This window comes from Scyliorhinus torazame, chromosome 12 (assembly GCF_047496885.1).
Source record: "Scyliorhinus torazame isolate Kashiwa2021f chromosome 12, sScyTor2.1, whole genome shotgun sequence".
NCBI classification, from domain to species: domain Eukaryota; kingdom Metazoa; phylum Chordata; class Chondrichthyes; order Carcharhiniformes; family Scyliorhinidae; genus Scyliorhinus; species Scyliorhinus torazame.
Window position 1 is genome coordinate 154,813,719 of NC_092718.1, and position 27,698 is coordinate 154,841,416.

General features: G+C 48.7%; 1 protein-coding gene across 4 annotated transcripts in view; it reads left to right on the top strand.

Annotated features, from left to right (window-relative positions):
• Window positions 1-27,698, top strand: part of ap2b1 (adaptor related protein complex 2 subunit beta 1) — a 399,172-nt gene that overhangs the window by 264,650 nt on the left and 106,824 nt on the right. For all 4 annotated transcript variants that reach the window (XM_072469210.1, XM_072469212.1, XM_072469213.1 and 1 more), the window contains one exon: window positions 12,090-12,176. In XM_072469210.1, the coding sequence (XP_072325311.1) occupies window positions 12,090-12,176 (87 nt within the window). The remainder of the gene's footprint in view (window positions 1-12,089; window positions 12,177-27,698) is intronic.

The following is a 27,698-nucleotide window of genomic DNA, read 5'->3' on the forward strand; positions in this document are numbered from 1 at the left end:
TAATGGACGAGGCGTTTTCAGAACCCCAAAATGTATCATGGAGTTCAACCAATCACCCCCTTTAATGCTTTTTGTTGCTTTTCCGAGCACACGGCTTGTTCTCCAGGTGTGATATTGCAATTATGGACACGTGGGTTTTTAAACACACAACAATGTTTATTCCATGAACTGTAATTTACCTATTAAATAAACATTGGATCTCTCTTAACACCCCTTACTTCAAAGATAACCACGAACATAATGCAACACTAAATAATCCCTCAAAATGTTCCTTCAAACATCAAAAAGGCTTCAAACCTTCAAAACAGTAACACACCAGGTCACAGTTAATCTATATTTTTTTTGTTTTATGGCAGAGATATATCAGCTTGGTTGACTTCAGCTCCAGCACTTCACTTTTCTTTCTGCAGCTTTCTGGAAACACACAGACACACCCAAGCTGCTTTTTCAAACTGGCTTTCTCCCTTCAAGCAACTCACAGCAAACCAGAACTTCTCAAGCTGCTGTCTCAAACTGGCTTTCTCCTTTTAAGCAGCTCACAGCAAAACAGCCAGGCACTTTTAAACTGCTCTCAGCAAAACCAGCCAGGCACTTTTCAGCTGCTCTCAGAAGTGAGCTCAGCTCACTGCAAAACACAGACACACACCCAAGCTCTTTTTCAAATTGAAACTTCAAAATGGCTGAACTGAACTCAGCTCCACCCACTCTCTGACATCACTGTTTTCTTAAAGGTACATTGCTTAAACATCCATTTCTTAAAGGTACTCTCACATGACAGTTGTCACCAGTGGAAAGAGGCAGAGTGCTGATGTCTTGTGTGTTTTATAGTGGGGAAACCCCCCTCTAGTGTTTTGCTTCGTGATTGGTTGTGTTCTGTCTTGTGTGTTGATTGGCTGTACTGCCTTTCTGTATCTCATTATGTGCATGAGTGCATATCATGACAATCTTCTAACTAAAACATGCCACCTTACGTGAAACTATATTGAAATAATTTTCCAATTACATAATTCTTTTTTGTATGTTGTACTTATGTATATATGTATGGAGTGATCTGTCAGGCCTGTAACGCAGAATAATAATTTTCACTGTACCTTGGTACATGTGGCAGATTTTATCAATAAATAAAGCAATGTTCCCTGAACTTGAAAGGACAGCTGTGCTGAGGCTGTGTGGGGCTGGAAAGTTCATTGCTCAGACTGTACATTGCAACGGCTGAATCAACTGCTGGCATTGAGCATTGATCTGGGTTTCTCATACCAGCCAATCGCCAATGTGCAATTAGTCAAGGGTGGTGATTTCCCCTTTGCAAACCCATGGTTTTCTCAGAATAGCGAATCAAAATTGTTAGACTTTATTATTAACCAAATTGTGGTTTTGGTGGTCTCCTTCTCCCATTGATCCTGTATTCCAAAACACACTTTGCTCTTTCTTATAGTTAATAGGCATTTTTATATTTCCATTTTCCATTTCTTTTTCTGTGTATGATATAAATGCGTTCAAGGAATACAATCTAACAAGGTTTCCTGTCTAGCAGAAAAGCTTTGCAACAGGACATTTCTGTCCTCGATAAGGTCACTTCTTAATAACAAAGTGCAACATTGCGGCCCACGTTCAGCTGAGCTTTGCACAGATTCCTGAAACTATCCGTATTAATGGATATTAATGTAGCATAATGTGTAGTAGCACAGAACTGATTTCTTGGAAATTGGCAGTTTGGGACAAGATCACCTTGAAGTAGTTTTACACTGCTCTTGCTGCGCTGAAGTTTATCGCTGGAGAATCTCCTATTTAAATCTGAAACATTTAAGTTTTTAAAAAGCACTGAGCATCTTCTCTGTTGACTTTAAATAGCTAATATTAGAAAATAACCAATTCTGTCAGCTCCATTCTAAGATGACAAACTTCACTGCTTAATGCACTATAATTATGGCGTTTAAGAAAAACCTGCTATAATTTCTGGTTAGCTGCCCTGTCCTTCCTTGCTGCGCTGTTACAACCTTACAAATTGTCGCAATTTCTTTTGATTCTTTAAGCAGTCTTAACAGTAAGCGCTGACACCGCATTTTCACACAAATGTTCAAGATCCTTTGTCGCTCTTTGTAATTGTTCTTTCTTCCCCTACACCCCAGTAGCATTTATTCTGATAGGTCAGATTACAAGGTTGTTCCAGTTATGATGAACCATGCTCCCATGTTTCTTGCTGAGTGGGGCCCGTGTGTTGATTAAAAGCACCAAGCATTGAGTTGGATCTTTTTAATCAGCTGGAGACTTCCAATCGTTCATGGTAGATGCTTATTACAAAGATTGAGAAAATTCTCAACAAAAACAAAAGATTATCTGCTTAATTCCATAAACACGCAGAAGCCTATTCTTGGCCCAGGTAGAATTGCTTTTGATCTGCTATGCACATCTTAGCAGTAATGGCTTTTTACGAAAATTTGAAGCCCGTGTCCCTAAACCAATTTGTTTTGCTTGTTTTCTTTAATCCACCTGTTGGCTGTGCATAATTATACAAATTAGTTTGCCAGCCATAGTACATGATTTGCACTTTCAGGATAATTTTACTTTGTTTCAGTTTATTTTTGATTTTTGTTTTAAGGCCATAAGACGTAGGAGCAGAGGTAGACCATTCAGCCCATCCATTCTGCTCCACCAATGGGATCATGTTTAATCTGATGTAATCCTCGACTCTAATTTCCCGCCTTATCTTGATTTCCCTTACTGATTAAAAATCTGTCTATCTCAGCCTTGAACATAATGACCCGGCCTCTACAGCCCTCTGCAGTAAAGAATGCCACAGATTCACTCCCCTCTAGAGAAGAAATTCTTCCTCATCTCTATCTTAAACAGGCGACCCCTTACTCTGAGATTATGCCCTCTGATCCTAGGCGCTCCCACACGAGGAAGCATCCTCTCAGAATCCACCTTGTCAAACCCAGCTGAGAATCCTACATGTCTCAATAAGGTCGTCTCTCATTCTTCTAAACTCCAATGAGTACAAGCCTGATCTGTGCAAACTCCACACAGTCACCCGAGGTCGGAATCGAACCCAGGCCCTGGTGCTGTAAAGCAGCAGTGCTAACCACTGTGCTACCATGCCGCCCTTAACAGGCTCACTTGAATAGCACAAATTTTGCATTTGACCACACAGCCTGACCTCCTGACAATGGGCTTTTCCAATGTGACGATCTTCCAAACCTCGTTTTACCATTTTCTTTTTACACATGCTATGCAATCTGTCTCGCTGTCCAACGCTGCAAACCTTTGAACTGTTGACTCTTTTAATGTATATTTCCTTGTTGGTGTCCAGATGGAAACTAATCTGCCACTTTGCAGTAATCCTTAATCAGGATGTTATTTCATATAGCATTAATATTTTGCATTCATTAATGAATGTTGGAGGTGCAACCTGGGGGAAAATCAAATATGCATTTTGGAAATTGGAATCAACAATGGATTAGCCATATTTAATCGTTAATAAAATCCCTGTGACTGCTCAGAATCTGAATTAAAAACAAATAATAATAGGATACATCAATAAAAAAGATGTGACCCATTATTAAAATTGAAATGTTGCATGTCTTTTGTTTTCAGACATTGATTGCATTTTATGTAATACTTGTGCTAAAACATCAGAGGTGGGGGGGGAAAACAGTATTTTATTAACATCTCCGTCCTTTAATCCTGCTAGTTTTTGGTCATGTAATAACACAGCAGTTTAGGACTTTTTAAACATCCTGAGGGTTACCATTCACCAAACCTAACTGAACGAACCGTTTAAACAATGTGGCAGCAAGAGCAGGTTAGCGATTGGGAATTCTGCGGCAGCATACCTCCTGAACTCCTCAAAGCTTTTTCACCATTTACAAGGCTTAAGTCAGGAGTGTCATAATATCCACTCATGTATAATATGAGATGCAGACAGGCAGTGATTGACACACAGGATGACCAGTAAGCATACAACACAGCACAGCCAATCACCAGACAGGACACTACCACTATAAAACCAGAGGGCACTAGGTTTCCCGCTCTCTCGGGACCCAGCTACTGAGACAGTCAGAGTCCACGAGCTAGCAAGCACAAACACCATGCGGTAGCTAGTAAGTCTGGTCAGGCTACTAGAAGGTCACTAGTCAGACCAGTGTCGACCCATAGCTGAATATGTACAGCAGTTCATCTAGTTGAATAAAACAGTGTTGGATCTTCTCCTGTGTTAGACGTCTGTTTCTAACTTCCCTGCATTGAGTGCAGTCCACATCGAACTAACCTGCCTAACTCATCATGGTACCAGAGTGATATTGATCTTGACGGACCTACCTCGAGTGAATCAGCATCGGCCAGCAAGCAGCCATCCAGGGAAATAGAAAACATCCAGCCTCCTCCGCATCTCCGGCAGCCTCGGCGCCAACTGGAAAATTTTCAAGCAAAAGTTCCTCTTGTACATCGAGGCCTCCGACCTCGAGGCAGCATCGGATGCCAGGAAGATCGTGCTATTTCTCTCCACCGCGGGGGACCACGCCATCCACATCTACAATTCGCTTACGTTCGCCGACGGGGAAGACAAAATGAAATTCAAAACAGTCCTGCTGAAGTTTGACAGCCACTGCGACATTGAGGTGAATGAGAGCTTTGAACGGTACATCTTCCAGCAGAGGCTTCAGGGTAAAGATGAACCTTTTCAGTCCTTCTTGACCCATCTCCGCATCCTAGCGCAGTCATGTAACTATGACTCGACGGCTGATTCCATGATCCGGGATCAGATCGTTTTCAGGGTCCACACCGACTCCCTGCGGCAGCAGCTCCTTAAAAAAAACAACAGTTGAACCTCTCTGTCGCTATCGAGACGTGCGTTGTCCATGAGCATGCCAAGAATCATTACTCCCACATCAGGGCGGCAGAAACTGCAAAGCTGGCCTCCCATGAGGCAGAAAGGGTGCAGGCCATTGCACGGATGCAGGGCCTGAGCATCAAGGAGAGTGGCCGTTTCGCGTGCTTTTCTCGGATCCCTGCGCATAGGCGCCACGACCGAGTGAACGATGAGACCGAAAACCCGACTGCGCAGGTGCGTACGTCGGCCAACCGCACTGCGCATGCGCGATGGCGCACGGATCGTGCTGACATCAGCGTCATGACGTGTCTGAATTGTGGCTCCGCCCACTTAAAGGGGCAATGTCCGGCAAGAGGACGCCGATATCTCCAGTGTGGCAAGCTTGGCCACTACGCAGCCCTCTGCAGATCCGCTCCACCGCTTAGCAGCCAGCGATCCCAGCTGCGGCGCAGAAGTATCCGCTCAATACAACAAGGCATGCCAGATTCTGATCCCGACAGCCCAACGGACCCTGATGTTGACTGCCTCAAGTCTCCATATTGGGTGGGCATCATAACCACACATGAGCTGGCCTCCACCACAGTTGCGCAACGCCTCTCGATCCTCAGTGTGGATTCCGACGACGAGTGGTGTGCTGTCCTCACAGTTAACAAGGCTCGCATCCGATTTAAACTGGACACCGGCGCGTCTGCGAACCTCATCTCACAATCCAACCTCGACACCATCCGGGCCCGACCAAGCATTCTTCCACCTGCCTGCCAGCTCCTTGACTACAATGGCAATGTCATAGCTGCCAGTGGCTCGTGTCAACTAGGGGTATCCAACAAGGCGATCAAGTCAACGTTACGATTTGAAACCGTCAGGCCTGACAGGGCATCCCTGCTCGGTGCTCGCGCCTGCAAGCTCCTGAACCTGGTTCAGCGAGTCCACACCATGTCATCATCACCGGCGACAGCCTCGCCCGATGGAAATTTGCAAGCCGACATAGACGACATTATCACGCATTACCACAGTGTATACGATGGAATGGGCACGCTCCCGTACCGATACAAAATACTGCTCAAGCCGAACGCCACCCCTGTAATCCATGCACCACGCCGGGTGCCGGCGCCCCTCAAGGATCATCTGAAAAAGCAACTACAGGACCTCCAAGACCAGGGCATCATCTCGAAGGTCACGGAGTCAACAGACTGGGTCAGCTCCATGGTATGCTTAAAGAAACCATCAGGGGAGCTCCGCATTTGCATTGATCCCAAGGATCTAAACCGCAACATCCTGCGGGAGCACTACCCGATCCCGAAGCGTGAAGAGTTAACCAGTAAGATGGCTCATGCCAAAGTCTTCACTCAGCTGGATACCTCCCGGGGTTTTTGGCAAATACAGCTGGATGTGACCAGTCGCAAGCTGTGCACGTTCAACACCCCGTTCAGCCGCTACTGTTACAACCGCATGCCTTTCGGCATCATATCTGCCTCCGAAGTGTTCCATCGCATCATGGAGCAGATGTTGGAGGGCATCGAGGGGGTACGAGTATACGTGGACGACGTGATCATCTGGTCCACAACGCCCCAGGAACACATCGCTCACCTCAAGCGGGTCTTCCAGCAAATTCATGAACATGGTCTCCAGCTCAACAGGGCCAAGTGCTCATTTGGTCAATCTGGTATAAAGTTTCTAGGCGACCACATCTCGCGGCAGGGTGTGCGGCCAGACGCCGATAAGGTCTTGGCGATCAATGCCATGAAGACCCCGGAGGACAAGAAGGCGGTCCTCCGCTTCCTCGGGATGGTCAACTTTCTCAGGAAATTCATTCCAAATATGGCATCCCACACCACGGCCCTCCGCCATCTCGTCAAGAAGTCAACGGCCTTCCAGTGGCTGCCCACACATAAAGCGGAATGGCGTGAGCTGAAGGCAAAGCTCACCACAGCCCCAGTTCCAGCATTCTTCGACCCAACCAAGGAAATCAAGATCTCAACTGATGCAAGACGGCATTGGGGTGGTGCTCCTCCAGCGAGATGACTCCTCGTCCTGGGCTCCAGTGGCATATGCCTCCAGGGCCATGATGCTCACTGAGCAACGGTATGCCCAGATCGAAAAGGAGTGTCTGGGTCTCCTGACAGGAATAGTCAAGTTTCATGACTACGTTTACGGCCTGCTGAAATTCACGGTGGAAATGGACCACAGGCCTCTAGTCCACATAATCCAGAAGGATTTAAATGACATGACACCTCGGTTACAGCGGATTCTTCTTCGACTCCGCCGCTATGACTTGGAACTTGTCTACACGCCAGGCAAAGAGCTGATCATTGCAGATGCCCTACCCCGGTCCATCACCACACCGTGTGAACAAGGTGACTTCATCTGCCACATAGAAGCGCAAGTGCAATTGTGTGTCACCAACCTCCCAGCCTCTCTCGAACGGGTGGTCCAAATTTGTGAGGAAACGGCCAAAGATCCTTTACTGCAGTGTGTGATGCAGCACCTTACCCATGGCTGGCAGAAGGGATAATGTCCCCAATTCTTAAATGTTAAAGACGAGCTGACGGTTGTGGAGGGAATCCTACTGAAACTCGACAGGATCGTTATTCCTCAAAGCATGCAGGCTATGGTGCTGGGTCAACTCCATGAGGGTCACCTTGGAGTCGAGAAATGCCGACGCAGAGCTCGGGAGGCGGTTTACTGGCCGGGCATTAACCAGGATATTGCCAACACGGTCCTCAACTGCCCCACCTATCAGAAGTTTTAACCGGCTCATCCCAAGGAAACACTGCAACAGCACGAGATCGTGACCTATCCGTGGTCCAAAGTAGGTATAGACCTTTTTCACGCCAAGGGGCGTGACTACGTACTCCTGGTCGACTACTTCTCCAGTTACCCAGAAGTGGTGAAACTGTCCGACCTCACGTCGAAGGCGGTCATCAAAGCCTGCAAATAAACGTTCGGCAGGCACGGGATACCGCTTAGGGTAATGAGTGACAACGGTCCATGCTTTTACAGCCAAGGGTGGTCTGATTTTGAACAGTCCTACAACTTCCGGCACGTTACCTCCAGTTCCCACTACCCGCAATCAAACGGGAAGGCCGAGAAAGGGGTCCATATTGGCAAGCGGTTGCTGTGCAAAGCTGCAGACTCGGGCTCCGACTTCAACCTGGCAATGCTGGCATACAGGGCAACCCTACTGTCCACTGGGTTGTCTCCAGCACAGATGCTCATGAATCACACTCTGGGGACCACAGTTCCAGCCATCCATGTTCCAGACCTTGACCACCTCACAGTACTACAAAAAGTGCAGCAATCCCGGGCCCAACAGAAGGCCACATACGATGCTCATGCCACGGATTTACCTGAGCTGGCTCCAGCCGATCATGTTCACGTCCAGTTGCCTGAAGACGGTTGGTCAGCCACAGCTGTTGTTGTCAAACAAGTTGCCCCGAGGTCTTTCATTGTTCGCATGACTGATGGCTCCCTGCTGTGGCGCAACAGACAGGCATTGCGAAGAGGTCCACTCGCACCACCTGACCGCAGTGCTCCGCCGGCTGTCATGCTTCCTCCTGACGTACCCTGCCACGAGGCCACTGATCTGCCAGTGATCCTGCCGGCCCACGCGACCACCACAATGGCAACGATCCCACCTCTCCACGTACAGGCGGCTCCTGATGGTGATCCACCTCTGTGGTGATCGACAAGAATTTGTCGCCCGCCACAAAGACTGAATCTGTAGACTTAAACTTTGTAATTTTTTGTGACTGAATCCATCGACTTAACTCTTGTAAATATTGCTTAGTCTGCCATGTAACTGCACTATCGACACCTTCCCATGTATATACGTTTGTTCAATCACCGTTTGTATATAGTCAGGCATATATACACACCTCAGTGTTTATTTAACTCAAAAATAAAGGGGGAGATGTCATAATATCCACTCATGTATATAATGAGATGCAGACAGGTAGTGATTAACACATAGGATGACCAGTAAGCATACAACACAGCACAGCCAATCACCAGACTGGACACTACCACTATAAAGCCAGAGGGCACTAGGTTTCCCGCTTTCTCGGGACCCAGCTACTGAGACAGTCAGAGTCCACAAGCTAGCAAGCACAAACACCATGCGGTAGCTAGTAAGTCTGGTCAGGTTCCTACAAGGTCACTAGGCAGATCAGTATAGTGTCAACCCACAGCTGAATATATACGGCAGTTTATCTAGTTGAATAAAACAGTGTTGGATCTTCTCCTGTGTTAAGACGTCTGTTTCTAACTTCCCTGCATCGAGTGCAGTCTACATCGAACCAACCTGCCTAACACATCAAGGAGTGTGTGGGATACTCCGCACTTGCCCAGGTGAGTGCAGCTCGAGAAGCAAGGCCAGCGATTATTGCCCATCCCTAATTGCTAGGCCATTTCAGTGGCAAATTAAGAGTCAACCACATTATTGTGGATCATCGGTCACTATTACGGAAACTAGATTTTAATCCTGTATTTTTATTAATTGAATTTAAATTCCACCAGTTACCATGGAGGGATTTGAACCCCTGTCCCCAGAGCAGTAGCCTTGGCCTGTGGGTTACTAGCCCAGTGCATTATCGCAATGCCACAACTTTTCTCCCATTCATTTCCTCCACCAATGATGTACTGTGGCAGCAGATATACAAGATGGGCTACAGCAACTTGCCAAGCCTCCTTCGACGGCACCTTCCAAACCTGCAACCTCTACCACCTAGAAGGACAACGGTAGCAGACACATAGGAACACCGTCAGTTGCAAGTTCTCTCCAAGCCTCTCACTATATCACAATTCCTTTTCTGTTGCTGAGTCAAAATCCTGGAGTAGCACTGAGAGTATACACGCAGTACATGAACGACAGCAGTTCAATAAGCGACTTATTGCAACCTTCTCGGGGGAAATAAGGGGTAGGAAACAAATGCTGGCCTTGCCAGTGAAACGCTCATCTATTGAAAGAATTTTTAAAAACTTTCCAAAAAACTTGGTTTACAGAGTTGACCCCAGCGTTTTTTGCAAAAGGAAAGAGTAAAGATGCAGCATGTAGTTTAAACATCTTCGGGAATTAGTGCTTGTTATTTCAGATTTTCTTTTAAAGTACGTACAAGCTCATTGCTTGTTTTTTTTAAAGAAATCAATGTTGTGCAATAAACAGGTTTTTCAAGAAGCTTCCTGAATTTATTTAGTACATGGAGCATCACAAGTCACACTCCTAATCTATCATGTAAGTGAGGGACAATTACCTCAGTCTCAGTGGGTGAAGCTTCAAACTGTTGACAACCATGAGCAATTTGGACTTGTGTATTGTGGCAGTGCCTCAGTTCTTGAGGTCTCAAACTCAACTTTAACTTTCCACTATGCAGCTCTCCCTCTTAATCCAGTCGAAGGATCAGTAAACCCATGGGCCAGAATTTTTTTCTAGCTCCATTGAGGGAGTGAGTGTACCAATTTTATTAGACTAATACTGCACCATAGTTGGAAGAGTGCTGAAACCCAACTGTATCCATATATAGTGCCCTGAGCAGTTAGCCTTCATATCATTCTCATCAACCCTTAATACACTTCGCTGGTTATCGACATTTCATGACCAGCTGCATCTGTGGAAAGAATCTCTTTCTCTCACTCAGCACTAGTGTTTATTGGAGTGTAACAAAACAAGTCTTCCTCAGAATAGGAATATGATAAAGTAAAAAAGGCATATGGCATGGTTCCCTATCGAGTGCCCATCAATTATAATTTTAAAATGGAGTAGGTCACTCTCCACCTTGCTCACTTCCCACTTTACACATTAATCTCCTCCGCTACAAATCACAGAATGGTTACAGCACAGAAGGAGGTCTTTCGACTCATTGCGTCAGTGCTCACTCTCTGAGGGCACAGCTTGCCTGCTGCCACTCCCCTGCTTTGTTCTACAACCCTGCACATTCTTCCTGTTCAGATAATAGTCTAATTTCCTCTCTAATGCCTTGATTGAATCTTCCTCCATGCACTCTCAGCCAGTGCATTCCAGTCACTGAAAATGTTTTTCCTCATGTCACCATCGCTTTTGTCAATTGCCATAAATCTGTGCCTCCTTGTTCCCAGCTCTTCCACCACTGGAAACAGTTTTCTCCCTAACTACTCTGCCCTGACCCCTCATTATTTTAAATATCTCTACCAAATCTCCTCTCAACATTCTCTTCTACAGTGGACACTGTTCCAGCTCCTCCAATAAGTTCGTCATCCCTTGAACCATTCTTGTAAATCTTTTCTACACTCCCTCTAATACCTTTTCATCTTTCCTAAAGTGATGTGTGGACATAACTGGAGACAATACTCAATTGAATTTGACCTAGTGTTCTACGCCTACGTCTAAATGTTATAATTACCTGTCGTTCAAAGATTCTTACCATCTGGCACTATTTGAAAATAATTCTGTCATGAACTGCGATTAGCTTCAGTGCCCATTCAGTTTTGCTACTTTATTTTGTTGAATTCTTAATTTTTTGAAATCTCTAAGTGATTGCTAATATTGTAGAAACTAGGAACCATTGCAAGAATTGAAATTAAGTTTATGGGTGCTTCTGCAATTGTCAGTTTAATTTAGTATTAATTCAGCTTCCTGATTCATCAGGCTTAATGACCTTTCCAAGTCCAGAGGTAATGTCTGTCCACATGATTTAACAAACAAATACTTCAAACATGTACTTCTAATTAATTCTAGCTGCTTAATGTTCAAATGAAGATTAACTGAAATAAGGATTGGTTTTAATTTGGTGATGGGGGAAAGTGAGTTGTATAGTAATATTATTACAGAGCACATTGAGTCAAATCCAAGTCAGAATCAATCGGACTTACTTGTAAAAAGGATTCTCTCAGATGGGAGAAATAAAAAACTCTGGAAGTTCTAGAGCACCTTCCTCGATTTCCTGGTGGGTGCCACTGTATAGCAAAACAGCACATTCCAAGTTCTCTGTCTCAGAGGTCGTTAGAATGCTGTGTGCGCAAAATGGGCACATTATACTAGTTAATTCAAGTTAATTCTCTAAAAGCTGAGTTGGGGACGCACTGATGGTAGATTAGGACAAATATTTCTTCTTCGGTTCTACCCCTGGAATGTTTGCTGCTGGCCCTGAGTATTAAAAATGGAAACAATATAAGTCACCTCTAACGTGGTTATCCTTCACACTGAATACAAAATACACCAAAACGAAATGTAAATTTTACTTTGTGCCACTGGGCATTTGTTTCTGATGAGTTACGTTCTCTTTTCTAGAGCGCCAGGTCTTCCTTGCTACATGGAAAGACATCCCCAACGAAAATGAGCTTCAGTTTCAAGTTAAAGACTGCCACCTAAATGCAGGTTTGTGGACAATGTTTGGATAAAATAGTGAATTTGTACAGGGTGCCGGTGTAAATATCTAATAATTTGAGTGCATCAAATCTCTTGTCATTCTCAAATACAAATCAGAAGTGTCTTTGTCATAACACCTCACTATATTTCTAACTAAAACATGATTCAGCTAATAAAGGTAAAAGTGTTGTTGTTTTGATACATGTTAATAACCTTGGATATACCAGCAGCTAGGCGAGGACTTCGGAGCAAGTTTGAGGTGTTGTATAACTTATTCCTCCTCCTTATGATCAATGTTAAAAATGAAGTGTTCGGATTCAGGTGCCGAGTAAATATTGCAAGATCTTTCTTTCAGCTTAAAACTAATGGATTTTATCATTTTACTGAATGTCAGCTCTTCTCTGTTGGTAGCACTACCATGTCTGCGTTAGGAGGTACTGGGGCTTACTGCAGAACGTGAGCCCATAATCCACACTGACATTTCAGTGCTGCATTTCTTTCATAAATTTAGAGTACCCAATTCATTTTTTCCAATTAAGGGGAAATTTAGCGTGACCAATCCACCTACTTTTTGAGTTGTGGGGGCGAAACCCACGCAAACATGGGGAGAATGTGAAAACCCCACACGAACAGTGACCCAGTCGGGATCGAACCTGGGACCTCGGCGCTGTGAGGCACTGTACCACCGTGCTGCTCCTCAGTGTTGCATTTTTGAAGGTCACCTCCTTTGGGTCAGAAATTAAGTTGAAGCCCCATCTGTTTGTTTCGATGGTCAGGTGGGTATTAACATCCCGTGGTATTGAAAGATCAGGAGATTTTCCGTGTCCTAGTCAACAGTTCTCCCTCTACCAAATCTGCCAATAAACAGGTTTGCTAGTCATTCGTTTGAGGCGAATAGCTGTTGCATTTGATTACAGTGACTGCACTGGTATGTGCAGCATGTTAGGATATTGGCGGTAACCTTGGGAGGTCAGAGACAGTGAAGCGGAATAAAGGAATATTTTCCGATGGGGATGGATGCGATGGGATGTGACCAGTGATCTATACTGGGGCCTCAGCTTTTTCACCATGTATATCAATGACTCGAGTGATGGAATAGAGAATTGTACATTCGAGTTTTAGATGACAAAGTTAGGAAGCGCAACAGGTTTTGTTGGTAGGAGGACAAAGTTACAACAGGACATGGACAGGCGATTGAATGGCCAAAACTGTGGAAGATAGAGTCACAGGAGTATGTGCAACATTATTCCCTTTGCAGCCACGAAGTCAACACAAAAAACATTTCTTAATGGTAAAAGCCTAAGAGTCGTGACAGAGCAAAGGAATTTAGCTGTCCAAATGCACGAGAGCTAATTTATTATAGGTACAGTACATGATCAAATAGACCGTTAGCCTTTGGGCTCTCACTCAAGCGAAACAAAGAATAACGGGAAAGACCAAAAATGAGAACCGCGCTGGGCGCCAAACAGTGTGCGGTGCAACCAGTCCGCTCCCGTAGGCGAAATCGGGATCTTGCCGTAGCGAGGCGAGAAACCAATTATCACCAATTAAGCCCTATTTTATACAATTCATGAGAGCCACCCCATATCCAATGGCCTCCCATCATTCAGCGGCCTCCTCAGCAAGCGGTTACACTGGTCCCAATTAGATAATCCTTTTTTAAAATGTGAACCTCTCGGAAAGGCTTCTGTGGGGAGCCCAGGAAGCGAGTAGCCATCTTTCCTCACGGGCACAGAGCCCGGGGCTCAGGGATTGCCGCTCCTGTGCTCAACGGGAGTTGGGGGACCTTCCGCAGAGGTGGACTGCCATAGGAGGGTGGGGGTGAGGTGCTGGGGGGGCGGGGGGGGCAACCGTGCGCAGCATCCCCATGCCAACCCCTGGATTTTGTGTACCCATGCCTGGGGCAACCTTTGTCCCTGTCCGTCTGCCCCATCGACCACCCATAACCCCCACAAACTGCAAATGCCTGTGGCCGTGCAGCTGAAGCCTATTGCTAAGAGGGAATTGGCAATTGTGGTTAAGTGAACACTTCACAGGGACAGCACAATGGCGCAATGGTTAGCATTGCTGCCTCACAGCGTCAAGGTCCCAGGTTCGATTCCGGCTCTGGGTCATTGTCTGTGTGGAGTTTGCACATTCTCCCCGTATTTGCGTGGGTTTCGCCCCCATAACCCAAAGATGTGCCTGGTAGGTGAGTTGGCCATGCTAAATTCCCCTTAATTGGGAAAAATTAATTGGGTACTCTAAATTAATTTTTAAAAAGTGAGCACTTTACACATCTCAAGTTGATTCCCAGACCATGTAGCATGTGGGAGTCATTGCCTAGCATCCCAATCAGATCTTGATGCCTGGACATTGTGCCTGAACACTGCGGGAGGCAACACCACACACGCAGCAGCCAACACCCGAACACTCAGGGAATGGGACACAGCTCCAGGGACATGTCCACAGATGGAGGGTGGATAGAGGCCACGGGGAGGGTGAGATGCCTGGAGAGATGGGCCAAGGGTTCGGAGGTCAGCCCGCAGTGCGGACGAAGGTGAGAGAGGCATCATACTGGTTGTGCACAAAGGTGTTTATTGTGTAATACAAGTCCTCACTCTCCCGATGGTGCCGCCCACAACCCCTGGTGCCCTCAGTGATACTCAACGTGCTTGTCCCTCCTAGCTCTACCGCTACATCTAGCTGTCTCCCCAGAATGCACATCAGAGGTGGAGGCTGCCAGCTGCTCACCTCATCCCCTGGCCTTCGTTGCCGCTGGCAGGCATCCTCTGGGGGCTCGTGAGGCCGGAGGGCCACGGCTCACTTGTTGGCGGCGCATGCACAGACACGCTGCCCTGTCCTGTGTGTTCACGTCGTGACCCCTTCAGAGGGGTGGAACTTGGGGGAGTTGGTGACCACCTTCGCCATTCCATGGGACGGGTCCAGGTTGGTACTCAGTGCCCCCTCCTTCTGCTCGGTGCCCATAGGATCCTGGGGTTCACCTTGGGACGGAGGGGCAGCTGGTTCGTGCCCCGGCTGCCCCTCCACCATCTAGCTCTGCCAGCCCTGGCGGTTCCCCATGGACTCCACCATCGTGTTGATGCCTTCGGTGATGCTCCTCAGTGACTGGGACATGCTCTGCAGTGGCTTGAGCATCCCCGTCTGTGACCAGGACATGTCCCGCAGAACCTCATCAAGGTCGGCCTGGTGCTGAGTGACATCCCTCAGCGAATCGGACATTCTGCCGAGAGCATCCGCCATGGCCATTACCGACTGTGCGGCGCCTTGGACACCTTCACTAATCGTGCCGACGTCGTTCACCAGGCTTTCCACTACGGTCACCACCCGAGCAGTGTTGGCTTCAGTGCCACTCATTGCCGGGGCCATATCCTGCACCCGTAGCCTCTGGGACAGCTCCAAGCAGCTATGAATCTGCTGGAGTGACGCTGACACCCCCTCTGAATGTCCCTGTTGCTCCCTATCATCCCCATCAGCTCTTGGTAACTGTACAACAGGCTCAGCATCAGGCAGGGACCCAGCTGGGTTCTGGGATCCAGCGGCTCTCCGACTGCTGTCTCGCCTGGGGGTTTCTGCCTCCGCCTGATGTGCATCAGCGGCTGTGTGGTGCTCACCAGACTGTGCCCCCGAAGCCTATCCAAATACATACCCCACTGAGGTGTGTGTATCTGTACAGGTGGAGGGTAGGGATGACAGCTGTGCCGCGACTATTACGGTGGCATCCTCGGAGCTCTCCACCTCGTTGGTCTCGTGGGAGGCAGGAGAAGGTGCCGCCTGGGATGGGCCAGCGACTTTGGTTGGAGGACCTGCAGAAGAATGGATATGTGGTCAGTGGGAGGGATGGGTCAGTCAGTAAGGCAGTAACAACTCACGTTTGACATGTCCCCGTGCAGAGCCTGGTGGTTCCTCACCTCTGCAGCGTCTGCCAGCATGGGTGATCGTCTCGGCCACACCAGTCACCTTCAGGGCACGCTTTGCGAAGGAGGTGACAGTTCTTAAGTCTGGTACCCAGCAGCCAGTCTGGGTCCTCTCACGGTGATTATGGGAGAGCTTTTCCTGAGGAGACAGGGAGGGACCATCGTTAGTCACACATGTGGTTCACTGTGGTGGGAAGGGAAATGTGAAGGAGGGGTGGGGGTTTGAAGGGGGAGGGGTTAGAGGGGGGCGTTGGTGTCTACTCACTCGTGCTGCCGGTATAGGGCATTGACCTTTTTTCGGCACTTGAGGCCAGCCCTCCTGGTCACATTGGCCGAGCTCACAGCTGCCGCCACCTCATCCCAGGCAGCACTGTCTGCCCTGTGGCTCACCCTTGGGGGAAACAGGATATACCTCCTGACCTCCACTGCGTCTAGGAACCGTCCCAGGCCAGCATCCTCGAATCTTGGGGCTGGTGTCCTCAGCGCCATTATTGGGAGCTGGCTGGGGTTGACTGAGCAAGTGTTGCTTAAGTACTGCTCAACTTTGGTAGCGGGGGGCTGGCGAGCGCGGTGCTGGCAAATCAGTTGGCAAGCCTTATTGTGTGGCTGTGAGGCCTCATTAAGTGGACCAAATAATGTTGAATTGCTTTGCTGGCCTCGCTGGGCGGAGCACGGGGAAGCTCACAGCAATTCACGCTTACTACCACACTTAGTAATTTTTCCAGAGAATCGCACCTTTATTTACACGGGTTGGAATACAAAGCGGAGGAATACTGCTTCAGTTGTATACAGCCTTGTTCAGACTTTACGCAAAAGCCAAAAACTTTGGATCCTGCATATTTGGCAGCATCTATGGAGAGAGAAACTTGAGTTAACGTTTCAGTTTGATGGTTTCATAGAATCATAGAATTTACAGTGCAGAAGGAGACCGTTCAGCCCATCAAGTCTGCACCGGTCCCTGGAAAACGCATCCCACCCAAACCCACACCTCCAACCTATCCCCATAACCCAGTAACCCCACCGTACCTATTTGGACACTAAGGGCAATTTAGCATGGCCAATCCACCTAACATGCACATCTTTGGACAGTGGGAGGAAACCAGAGCACCTGGAAGAAACCCACGCACACACGGGGAGAACGTGCAGACTCCGCCCACAAAATAACCCAAGCCGGGAATCGGACCGGGGACCCTGGAGCTGTGAAGCAACTGTGCTAACCACTGTGCCACCATGCCGCCCTCTTCGCAGATGCTGCCAGACCTGGCAGTTTTTGTTTCCATTTGGCCAGATATCATCTGGAGTATGGTTTTCAGTTTTGGACACCATACCTTGGGAGGGACATATTGACCTTAGGTGGTGTTGTGAGGAATCACTAAAATAATGCCAGTGCTTCAAGGGTTATGTTACGAGTGCAGGTTCATACATTTGGTTTCTTACACTTAGAAGGCTGAGGGGTGACCTAATTGAAGAATTTGAAATGATAAAAGAATTTCAGAAGGTAGATACTGAGAAACAACTACATCTTGTGGGGGAATTCGCCACTGAGGAATGAAATCAATAAACAATTTATCTACACGAAGTGGAGTTAAACCAGGAGCTGTCTCCCAAAGGGCTGTGGTTGCTGGGTCAATTCAAAATTTTTAAGACTGAGATAAATTTTGCCCAAGGGTACCTAAACATATGTATTAAAGGAATTTAAATTCCATTAATAAAAATACAGGATTAAAAGCTAGTTTCCGTCATGGTGAGCATGGAACTATCAACTATTGTTGTGAAAAAAAATCTGCTTCACTAATATCCTTTTGGGGTGGCACAGTGGTTCGCACTGCTGCCTCACCGCACCAGGGACCCGGGTTCGATTTTGACCTTGGGTAACTGTGTGGAGTTTGCACTTGCTCCCTGTGTCTGCACGGGTTTCCTCCGGGTGCTCCGGTTTCCCCTCTCAGTCCAAAGATGTGCAGGTTAGGTGGATTGGCCACGCTAAATTTTCCATTTGTGTCCAAAACATTAGGTGGGGTTACTGGGAGAGGGTGTGGGGCAGGGGTCTAGGTAGACTGCTCTTTCGTAGTGTCAATGCAGACTGAATGGCCTCCTTATGCACTGTAGGGATTCTTAGGGATTCTATTCTATTCTATTAGCAGATAAGTGGAGTTGGGATACACATCAGTCATGATTTTTTTTTTTTTTAATTGTTTTTATTCAAACTTTTTACAAAAACATAATAATAATAAAGAAAAGCGATTAACAACTTAACAAACAAGGTGGGGTATCTGCCCTTTACCAGTGAAGTCTATCCACCATCCATACCCCCCCCCCTGGTTTTCTGCTGCTGACCTCCACTTAACGTTCCGTGAGAAAGTCAAGGAACGGTTGCCACTGCCCGGAGAACCACTGCAAGGACCCTCCCAAGGCAAACTTTATCCTTTCCAAACTTAGAAGCACAGCCACGTCACTGTCCCAAGTCTCCACACTTGGGGGTTTTGCGTCCCTCCACATTAACAAGAGCCGTCTCCAGGCTACCAAGGAGGCAAAGGCCAAGACTCCGGCCTCTTTCGACTCCTGCACTCCCGGATCTTCTGACGCTCCAAATATCACTATCCCCCAGCTCGGCTTTACCCGAGTGTCCAAGACCTTGGACATAGCCTTTGCCATGCCTCTCCAAAATTCTGTAAGTGCCGGGCATGCCCAAACCATATGGGCATGGTTTGCTGGGCTCCCTGAACACCTCACACACCTGTCCTCCACCCCAAAGAACTTGCTCATTCTCGCCACTGTCATATGCGCCCGGTGCACCACCTTAAACCGAATCAGGCTAAGCCTGACACATGAGGAGGAGGAATTGATCCTGCCCAGGGCATCTGCCCACAGGCCCTCATCTAGCTCCTCACCCAGCTCCTCCTCCCACTTGCCCTTCAGCTCTTTCACCGAGGCCTCCTCCGCCTCCTGCAGCTCCTGGTATATGCCCCGTACCTTTCCGTCCCCTACCCACACACCCGCGACCACCCTGTCCTGTATCCTCCGGGCCGGTAGCAGCGGAAATTCCCCCACCTGCTTCCTCACGAAAGCCCGGACATGCAGGTACCTAAATGTATTCCCTGGGGGCAACCCAAATTTCTCTTCCAGTGCCCTCAGGCGAGCAAAATAAACCAATCCCCCATCCTTTTAATACCTGCTCTGTGCCAGCTTAGGAACCCACCGTCTATTCTACCTGGAGCAAACCTGTGATTGTTTCGTATCGGGGTCCAGACTGAGGCCCCTACCTCCCCCTTGTGCCGGCTCTACTGACCCCAGATCCTCAATGTCGTCATCACTACTGGGCTCGTGGTGTACCGTGCCGGCGGGAGCGGCACCGGTGCCGTTATCAGTGCCCCCAAGCTAGTATCCCTGCAAGACGCCGCCTCCAACCGTTTCCACGCCGCCCCCCCTCCCTCTACTACCCATTTCCGAATCGTGGATATATTCGCTGCCCAATAATAACTGCAGAAGTTCGGCAGCACCAGCCCACCCCCACCCCGACTGCGCTCTAAGAACAGTCTCTTAACACGTGGGGTCTTGTTTGCCAACACAAATCCCATGATAATCCTGTTCACCCGCTTGAAGAAGGACTTGGAGATGAGGATGGGAAGGCGCTGGAAGACGAACAAGAACCTGGGAGGACCATCATCTTCACGGACTGCACCCTGCCAGCCAGGGAAAGCGGCAGTATGTCCCACCTCTTAAAGTCCTCCTCCATCTGATCCATCAGCCGCGCTAGATTGAGCTTGTGCAGGGCATCCCAACTCTTAGCCACCTGTATGCCCAAATAGCGAAAGCTCCTCTCCACCATCTTAAGCGGTAGCTCTCCCAGTCTCTTTTCATGGCCCCTCGCATGTATCAGAAAAAGCTCGCTTTTCCCGACATTCAATTTATACCCCGAGAAATCCCCGAAATCTTTAAGGATCTGCATGACCTCCCCCATCCCCTCCTCCGGATCCGAAATGTACAGGAGCAGGTCACCGCATACAGTGAAACCCGACGTCATCCCCGCGCATGTGCAGGGGAGGGGGGTCTCTTCCGCCTCCGCCATAGACCATGGAGAAGGCGGAAGAAAAAGAGTGCCTCTACGGCACAGGCCCGCCCGCGGATCGGTGGGCCCCGATCGCGGGCCAGGCCAACGTGGGGGCTCCCCCCCGGGGCCAGATCGCCTCATGCGCCCCCCCCCCCCCCCCTCAGGACCCCGGAGCCCGCCCGCGCCGCCTTGTCTCGCCGTTCAAAAGGTGGTTTAATCCACACTGGCAGGACAGGCATTCCAGCAGCGGGACTTCAGCCCATTGCGGGCATGAGAACCGGCGGGGGTGGGCCCGCCGACCGGCACAGTGCGATTCCCGCCGCCGCCGAATCTCTGGTGGCGGAGACTTCGGGACACGGCGAGGGCGGGATTCACTCCAGCCCCAGGCGATTCTCCGACCCGGCGGGAGGTCGGAGAATCCCGTCCCTGGTCTGATCCTCCCGGGACACAGTCCTCAATTCTGGTGGCCAGGATCTTGGCCAACAGTTTGGCATCTACATTAAGGAGCGATATCGGCCTGTAGGAGCCACATTGCAACGGGTCCTTATCTCGCTTAAGGATGAGTGAGATCAGAGCCTGCGACATCGTTGGGGGAAGGGTTCCCTTTTCCTTAGCCTCGTTGAAGGTTCTCAACAATAACAGGCCCAACAGCTCTGAGAATTTCCTGTAAAATTATACGGGATATCCGTCCGGTCCCGGGGCCTTGCCCGACTGCATACCCTCCAGACCCTTAACCAATTCCTCCATCTTAATCGGGGCCCCCAATCCCTCTACCCGTCCCTCCTCCACCTTAAGGAACCTCAGTTGGTCCAAGAATCACTTTTCTCTCTCTCTCTCTCCCCACCCCCCCCCCTCCCTCTCCGGGGGTTCTGGCTCATACAGTTTACCATAAAAGTCCTTGGAGACCTCATTGATCCTTTCTGAGCTCCGCACCATGTTACCCCACCCCCTGTCCCTAATTCCCCCAATTTCCCTGGCCGCCTCTGTCTTCTGCAGTTGATGTGCCAGCATCCTGCTTGCCTTCTCCCCATACTTGTACACCGCTCCTTGTACCTTCCTCAACTGAGCCTCTGCCTTCCCTGTGGTAAGCAAGTCAGACTCCGGCGCTCTTTTAACAACCCCTCCTCGGGGGATTACGCATACCTCCTGTCCACCTAAGTATCTCCCCCACCAACCTCTCCCTCTCCATCTTCTCCCTGTGGGCCGTGACTGAAATTAGCTCCCCCTTGATAACTGCCTTCAGCGCCTCCCAGACCACACTCACTGAAACCTCCCCAGTATCGTTCGTCGCCACATGGCTTTGAATACTCCTCCGAATCCGCCCACAGACCTCCTCATCTGCCAATAGTCCTACGTCCAGCCTCCACAGAGGACGTTGGCCTCTCTCCTCCCGCAGCCCCAACTCCACCCAGTGCGGGGCATGGTCCGAGATCGCAATGGGTGAGTACTCACCACGAAAAAGTAAATCCACGAGTACGCCTTGTGAACATGGGAGAAGAAAGAAAACTCTTTTGCCCTTGGCCTAGCGAATCTCCACGGGTCCACTTCCCCCATTTGGTCCATGAACCCCCTCAGGACATTGGCCGCTGCCGGCCTCTTACCCGATCTAGACCTAGACCCATCCAGTGCCGGGTCCAGGACCGTATTGAGGTTCCCCCCTCCCCATTACCAGACTGCTTGACTCCCAATTCGGAATCTTACTCAACATCCGCTTCATGAACCCTGCACCATCCCAGTTCAGAGCATACACATTTACTAACACCACCCGGGCCCCCTGCAGCTTGCCACTCACCATAATATATCTAACCTCTTTATCCGCCACAAACCCCCCCCCCCTCAAATGCCACCCGCTGGCTCACCAAGATTGCGACCCCCCCCTGGTCTTCGCATCCAGCCCTGAGTGGAAGACCTGCCCCACCCATCCTTTCCTCAGCCTGGTTTGATCCATGACCTTCAGATGCGTCTCTTGTAGCATGGCTACGTCTGCCTTTAACCCCCTTAAGTGCGAAAACACACAGGCCCATTCAGGCCCCTCACGTTCCATGTGATCAGCCTGGTCGGGGGGTTAACTACCCCCCCCCTGCCGACCAGCCATCTTTTTTAGGCCAGCCACGTGCCCGCGCCTCCCGCACACTCCAGACCCCAGGCGGCGGCTCCCCGTCCCGACTCTCCCCTTTACTCCGAAAATTGATTCCCCTCCAGTCAGCAAAGCAGCATCCCAGCCCCCCCTTCCCTCAGCCCCCCCCCCACCCTAGTCAAGCGTTCGCTTAACCCCCCTTCTCCTCCCCCCTCCCCCCCATTGCACTCCTGCACGTCAGCTGACTCATGCTGACCCTGACCGCTCCCACCTCTACCTCCAATCCTCCTGTTGGCTCCCTCTACGGGTCTCCCACCTCCCACTCCCACCCCCCCCCACCCCCCCCCTCAGCTCAGTGAGGTAAAGAGAGTCGTTCCCCCCCCCCTACATCCCGTGTGTACAGAGAAAAAACACAACTCTCTCAAACAAACAAACTTCGGGTGCTACCCCTAACGTTGAGCGAATAAACTGCTCTCACTGCCTGGCCCGACCCCATCACCTGTGACGCAGCTCTTCCCCAACTGCGACCCAGCCCAGAACCTCGAGGGCCCAGGGGAAAGGGAAAGGGGGCAACAAAAACAAAAGAGAACACGGGGAAAAACCCCAACATAACACCCCCCCCCCCCCCCCGCCCCCAGCACCGCCCCCCCACCAGCATGCCCCAACAACATACTGCAGTCCATTAGTTCGAGTCCAGCTTCTCGTTCTTTATAAAAGTCCACGTCTCATCCGGCGTATCGAAATCGTGGTGCCGGTCCTGATATGTAACCCACAGCCTCGCCGGCTGTAACAGCCCGAACTTCACCCCTTTGCTGTGGAGGACCGCCTTGGCCCGGTTGAATCCCGCACGCCTCTTGGCCAGCTCTGCACCCCAGTCCTGGTAAATACGGATCTCACAGTTCTCCCACCTGATACTTCGCTCATTCTTCGCCCATCGCAGGACACACTCCTTATCGGTGAAGTGGTGGAATCTCACCACCATAGCTCTCGGCGGCTCGTTCGCCCTAGGCCTCCTTGCCAGGACTCTGTGCGCCCCATCCAGCTCCAGGGGTCGTGGGAAAGCCCCCGCGCCCTTCAGCGTTCCCAGCATCGTGGTCACATACGCCCCAGCATCCAACCCCTCCACGCCTTCAGGGAGACCCAGAATCCGCAGGTTCTGCCTCCTTGACCTGCTTTCAAGGTCTTCCAGCTTCTCCTGCCATCTTTTGTGCAGAGCCTTGTGCGCCTCCACTCTAACCGCCAGGCCCAAAATCTCAACCTCGTTACCAGAAGCCTTCTGCGGCACTTCCTTGATCGCCGTCCCCTGCATCTTCTGGCCTCCACCAACCTTTCAATAGAAGCCTTTATAGGGGCCAACATCTCTGCCTTTAACTCGGCGAAGCAGCTTCTGAGAAACACCTGCTGCTCCTGTGACCACTGGGCCCACGCTGCCTGATCCCCACCGGCCGCCATCTTGTTTTTTCGCCAAAGCCGCATTTTTGATCGCCCCACTCCTGGTCCACTCCATACAGCGCTGGGGGACCCTCACTGTTTCCTTCCCACACCGAGAATCGTCCCAAGTGCTGCTGGAGCTCCGTAAAAGGGCCCAAAAGTCTGTTCTCGGCGGGAGCTGCCAACCGTGCGACCTACCTAGGCATAGCCGTAACCGGAAGTCCCAGTCATGATTTGATTGATTGGCAAAACAGAACAAAGGGGCTGAATGGCTTCCTACCATTTCTGTGCAACGTACAAAGTGGAAATTCTTTTTTCCACATACTCCTGAAAGTCTTACAATATTCTTTAATGGATTTGTAAGGTAACTGAAATCAATGAAAAGACAAACAATAAATTATGCAAATTATAAAACAAGGCAAACCTGTTATTTACCTTATTTTATTTACCTTAACTATAGCTAGCCGAGGCTTCGGCTATTGTAATGTAAGTTTATATGTGGAATCGAAATCTGAAATCATCGGAAATCCAATCGCCCTGAGGATAAAGGATACACTACCTGTATCACAAACACTAATTTGTTATTTAATTGCCAAGGATTAACCACGGAATGAATTCCCAAGATAGTTGTGTCAATTTAAAGTTGTAGACAATCTGATTGTAAAATTCTTGATGTACTCTTCATTTGATTTTGTAATTTCTGAATCTTTGACTTGTTTGATGTTCAGAGCACAGCTGCCCTGGGGTTTGCACTAAAACTTAATTTCTTGACTGAATTTATGATATGTAAATGTCAACCGTTGGGTCTGTTTTTCAGCTTTTTGTTCAGGTGCATATTTCAGAGCAGATGATTATGGATATATCATTTCTGATGGTGTCTTTAGAGTATTACATCAGTTCATTATAACTTCACAGCTGCTTGTGCATAATGAGTTTTCTCGTGTGGTGTCCAGGGTACCAGCATTGAAGCCACATTCAGTGTTATCATTGGATGTACTCACTGTAGTGTATCAATACTCAATAGGAGAAGGATCATGTGAGAAAAGCCTGTCTGATATGCCATAATACTTATGGAATACTGATAGAGTCATAGAGGTCCATTGTGTCTGCACCGGTCAAAAGCAAACACCGAAGTATTCTAATCCCATTTTCCAGCACTTGGCCCACAGCCTTGTATGCATTGACATCGCAAGTGTACGTCTAAATATTCTTGGTTTTATCTCTTCAGTTTGCTTCCATTATCACTTTCTTTGTTCTCGCTCGAGGCGAACGTGACCATGTTCATTATCTGGAGTGTTTTGTAGAATTCCAGTGGATAAGTAGGTGACTGCTAAGACCAATCTGTGCCCCTGAAGGTTCTGCTGCAAATAGGGCAAAATACCACCCCAGAAAGAAGATTAAGTTTTGGATTAGTAATTTGCTGGATTTACTCTTTTTTTCACTCTGCCTCGGATATACACTTGCTTGGGAGGAGGCTGCGCCGTTTCTGTATGGTTACATCAGGTGCAGCAATCTTGGGCGAGCTTCCCCCAGTTCTCAAAGCTGATATCAAAACTCTTGAATGAAGCCTTCGAGTGTCCTTGGAGAGCTTCTGACTGCCATGAGAGCACATCCCAGATTTGCGTTCTCCATAGTATATTTGCTTTAGTAAGTGAGTGGCAGGCATTCTGGCAAAGTGATCAGCCCAACTCAGTTGTGACTGCCTCAATATGGTGTGGATGCTTGGCACGTCAGCGTGGGTGAGCACCTCAGTGTCTAGTATTCTGTCCTGTCTTCTGATAGGAAACATTTGAAGGCAGCTCATGCAAAAGTGATTGAGCTTCTTGGCATGATGCTGGTACACGGTCAACAAGTCTCTCATGAGAAAAACAGAGTGGATGGACTATTGCTCTATAGACGTTCCGTTTGGAAGGCGGATTCCTTTTCGTTCTCAGACATGCTTTTTGAAGTCTGCCAATGACTACAGTGACATTGCTAATTCATACATGTATCTGGTCATCAATGTGGACACCTCTGTGTGCTGCTGCCAGTTTATCCAACATTTAACAGGTTCTGGTCATGAATTAAAACCTTGGGCTCGGGATGGGGCTTTCCTGGAGCAGGCTGTTACATTAACAGTTTGCATCATGCCAAAGTTGTTCCATGCTTTGGAGAATAAGTCCATGCTATATTGCATGACCAAGGATGAGCTGGCAGCAAGTGGACAGTCATTGGCAAAATTGCAAATTATGTCCTTGGAGACTTTGGTCTTTGCCTGGAGTAGTCTTCAATTGAGCAATTTTCCATCCATGCGATATCTGATTACAATGCTAGAATCACCATCTCGGAAGGCATCAGAGAGCCTGGTGGCGAAAAACATGCTGAAGGGTATTGGTGCTAGCACAGAGCCCTGTTTAACATCCATTAAATGAAAAAAAAAGAATATCGCTTATTGTCACAAGTAGGCTTCAAATGAAGTTACTGTGAAAAGCCCCTAGTCGCCACATTCCGGCGCCTGTTCAGGGAGGCTGGTACGGGAATTGAACCATGCTGCTGGCCTGCCTTAGTCTGCGTTAAAAGCCAGCTATTTAGCCCTGTGCTAAACCAGCCCCTTAGTGACTGGGAATGGGTCAGAAGACTCAATGTCATCCAGGGCACCCGTGAATATGCTGTCATGGAACTGTCAAACCGTTGTCATGAATTTCTCAGAGCAGCTAACAATGGCATACCGATAAAGATTAGTTGCTATCCATGGCTCAGTGGTCATTCTCTAAGCCAGATGTTTGTAGCTGCATGCCCCTTTCCAAAGACTTGAGCACATAATCCAGTTATCAGTTTAATGCTGGGGGAGAGCTGCCATCTTTCGATGGGATGTTAAACTAAGGTCTATTCCAGCTTTTTGGTGAACTTAAAAGACCCCAAGGCACTATTTAGAGAAGAACTTGGATGTTCTCCCTGTGTTCTGGCCAATATTTATCACTCAACACTTCATCTGGTCAATAACCATTGTTAATGGAACCTTACTGTATGCAAATATGCAGTCATGTTTTCTAATGTTAGCAGAGTGACTACATTCCAGTAAATATATCATTCGCTGTAAAGTGCTCTGAAAGCATCCTGAGGTCACGAAAGGTATTCGTGAAATACAAATTATTTTATTTCTTCTGCCCTGTTACGTTGCTTAAAATAATGTCTTCTGCCACAAACCAAGTTGAAAAGATAGATCCTAAAATTGTATTAGTGAGTGTTTCTCAGATTTTAATGAGACAACAGTAACTTCATTGCAGTGTTAATATAAGCCTACTTGTGACAATAAAGATTATTATTATTAAAAATTTGTGCTATGCTGTAGGACACTGTTACTGTTTGAAGTACATTCATGCATTAAGAAGTTTCAGTTCTTTAAAGTTTCTTTCAGTCCAAATGTTGCACAATAAATCGAAGTTCATAAACAAAGACTCCGAGTTAGTTATCTGCCTCAAGCAGATGTTTGAGAATTTTTATTTGATGTGTTACGCCAAAAAGTAGACTCGATTCCAGTTGGACACCAACTATTTTCTCACATAGGCCTATGGGGATGTGATGGTGTTGTGTTGTCACAGGACAAGCAACCCGCAGGTCCTGGCTTTGGAGACATGGGTTCAAATCCCATTGGGGTAGCTGGTGAAATTTAAATTCAATTAATGAGAACTCTGGGGCGGGATTCTCCAATAATGGGGCTATGTCCCCACGCCCACAAAAAAACACGCGCGAATCACTCTGGACTTACCTGGAGAGTAAGGGGACTGGCAGCTCCAGCTGCCGATATGGGTTCCTGCACTTCCGGTGGGGGTTCCGCGCATGCGCACAGCTGCCCCGCGCAACATGGCCAACCCACACCGCAGATCGGCACCGAAAACATAGGCCCCCCCCCCAGATCGGTGAACCCCGATCAGTAGCCTGGTCGTCCTGGAGGCCCCCCCCCGGTGAATGATCCCCCCCCTCCCCCAACCAGGGCCGCCATGGACTGAGTCCGCAGCCACCACGCCGAGTTCATGGTGGGACCATGAGAGAACCATGCTGTCAGGAACTCGGCCAGC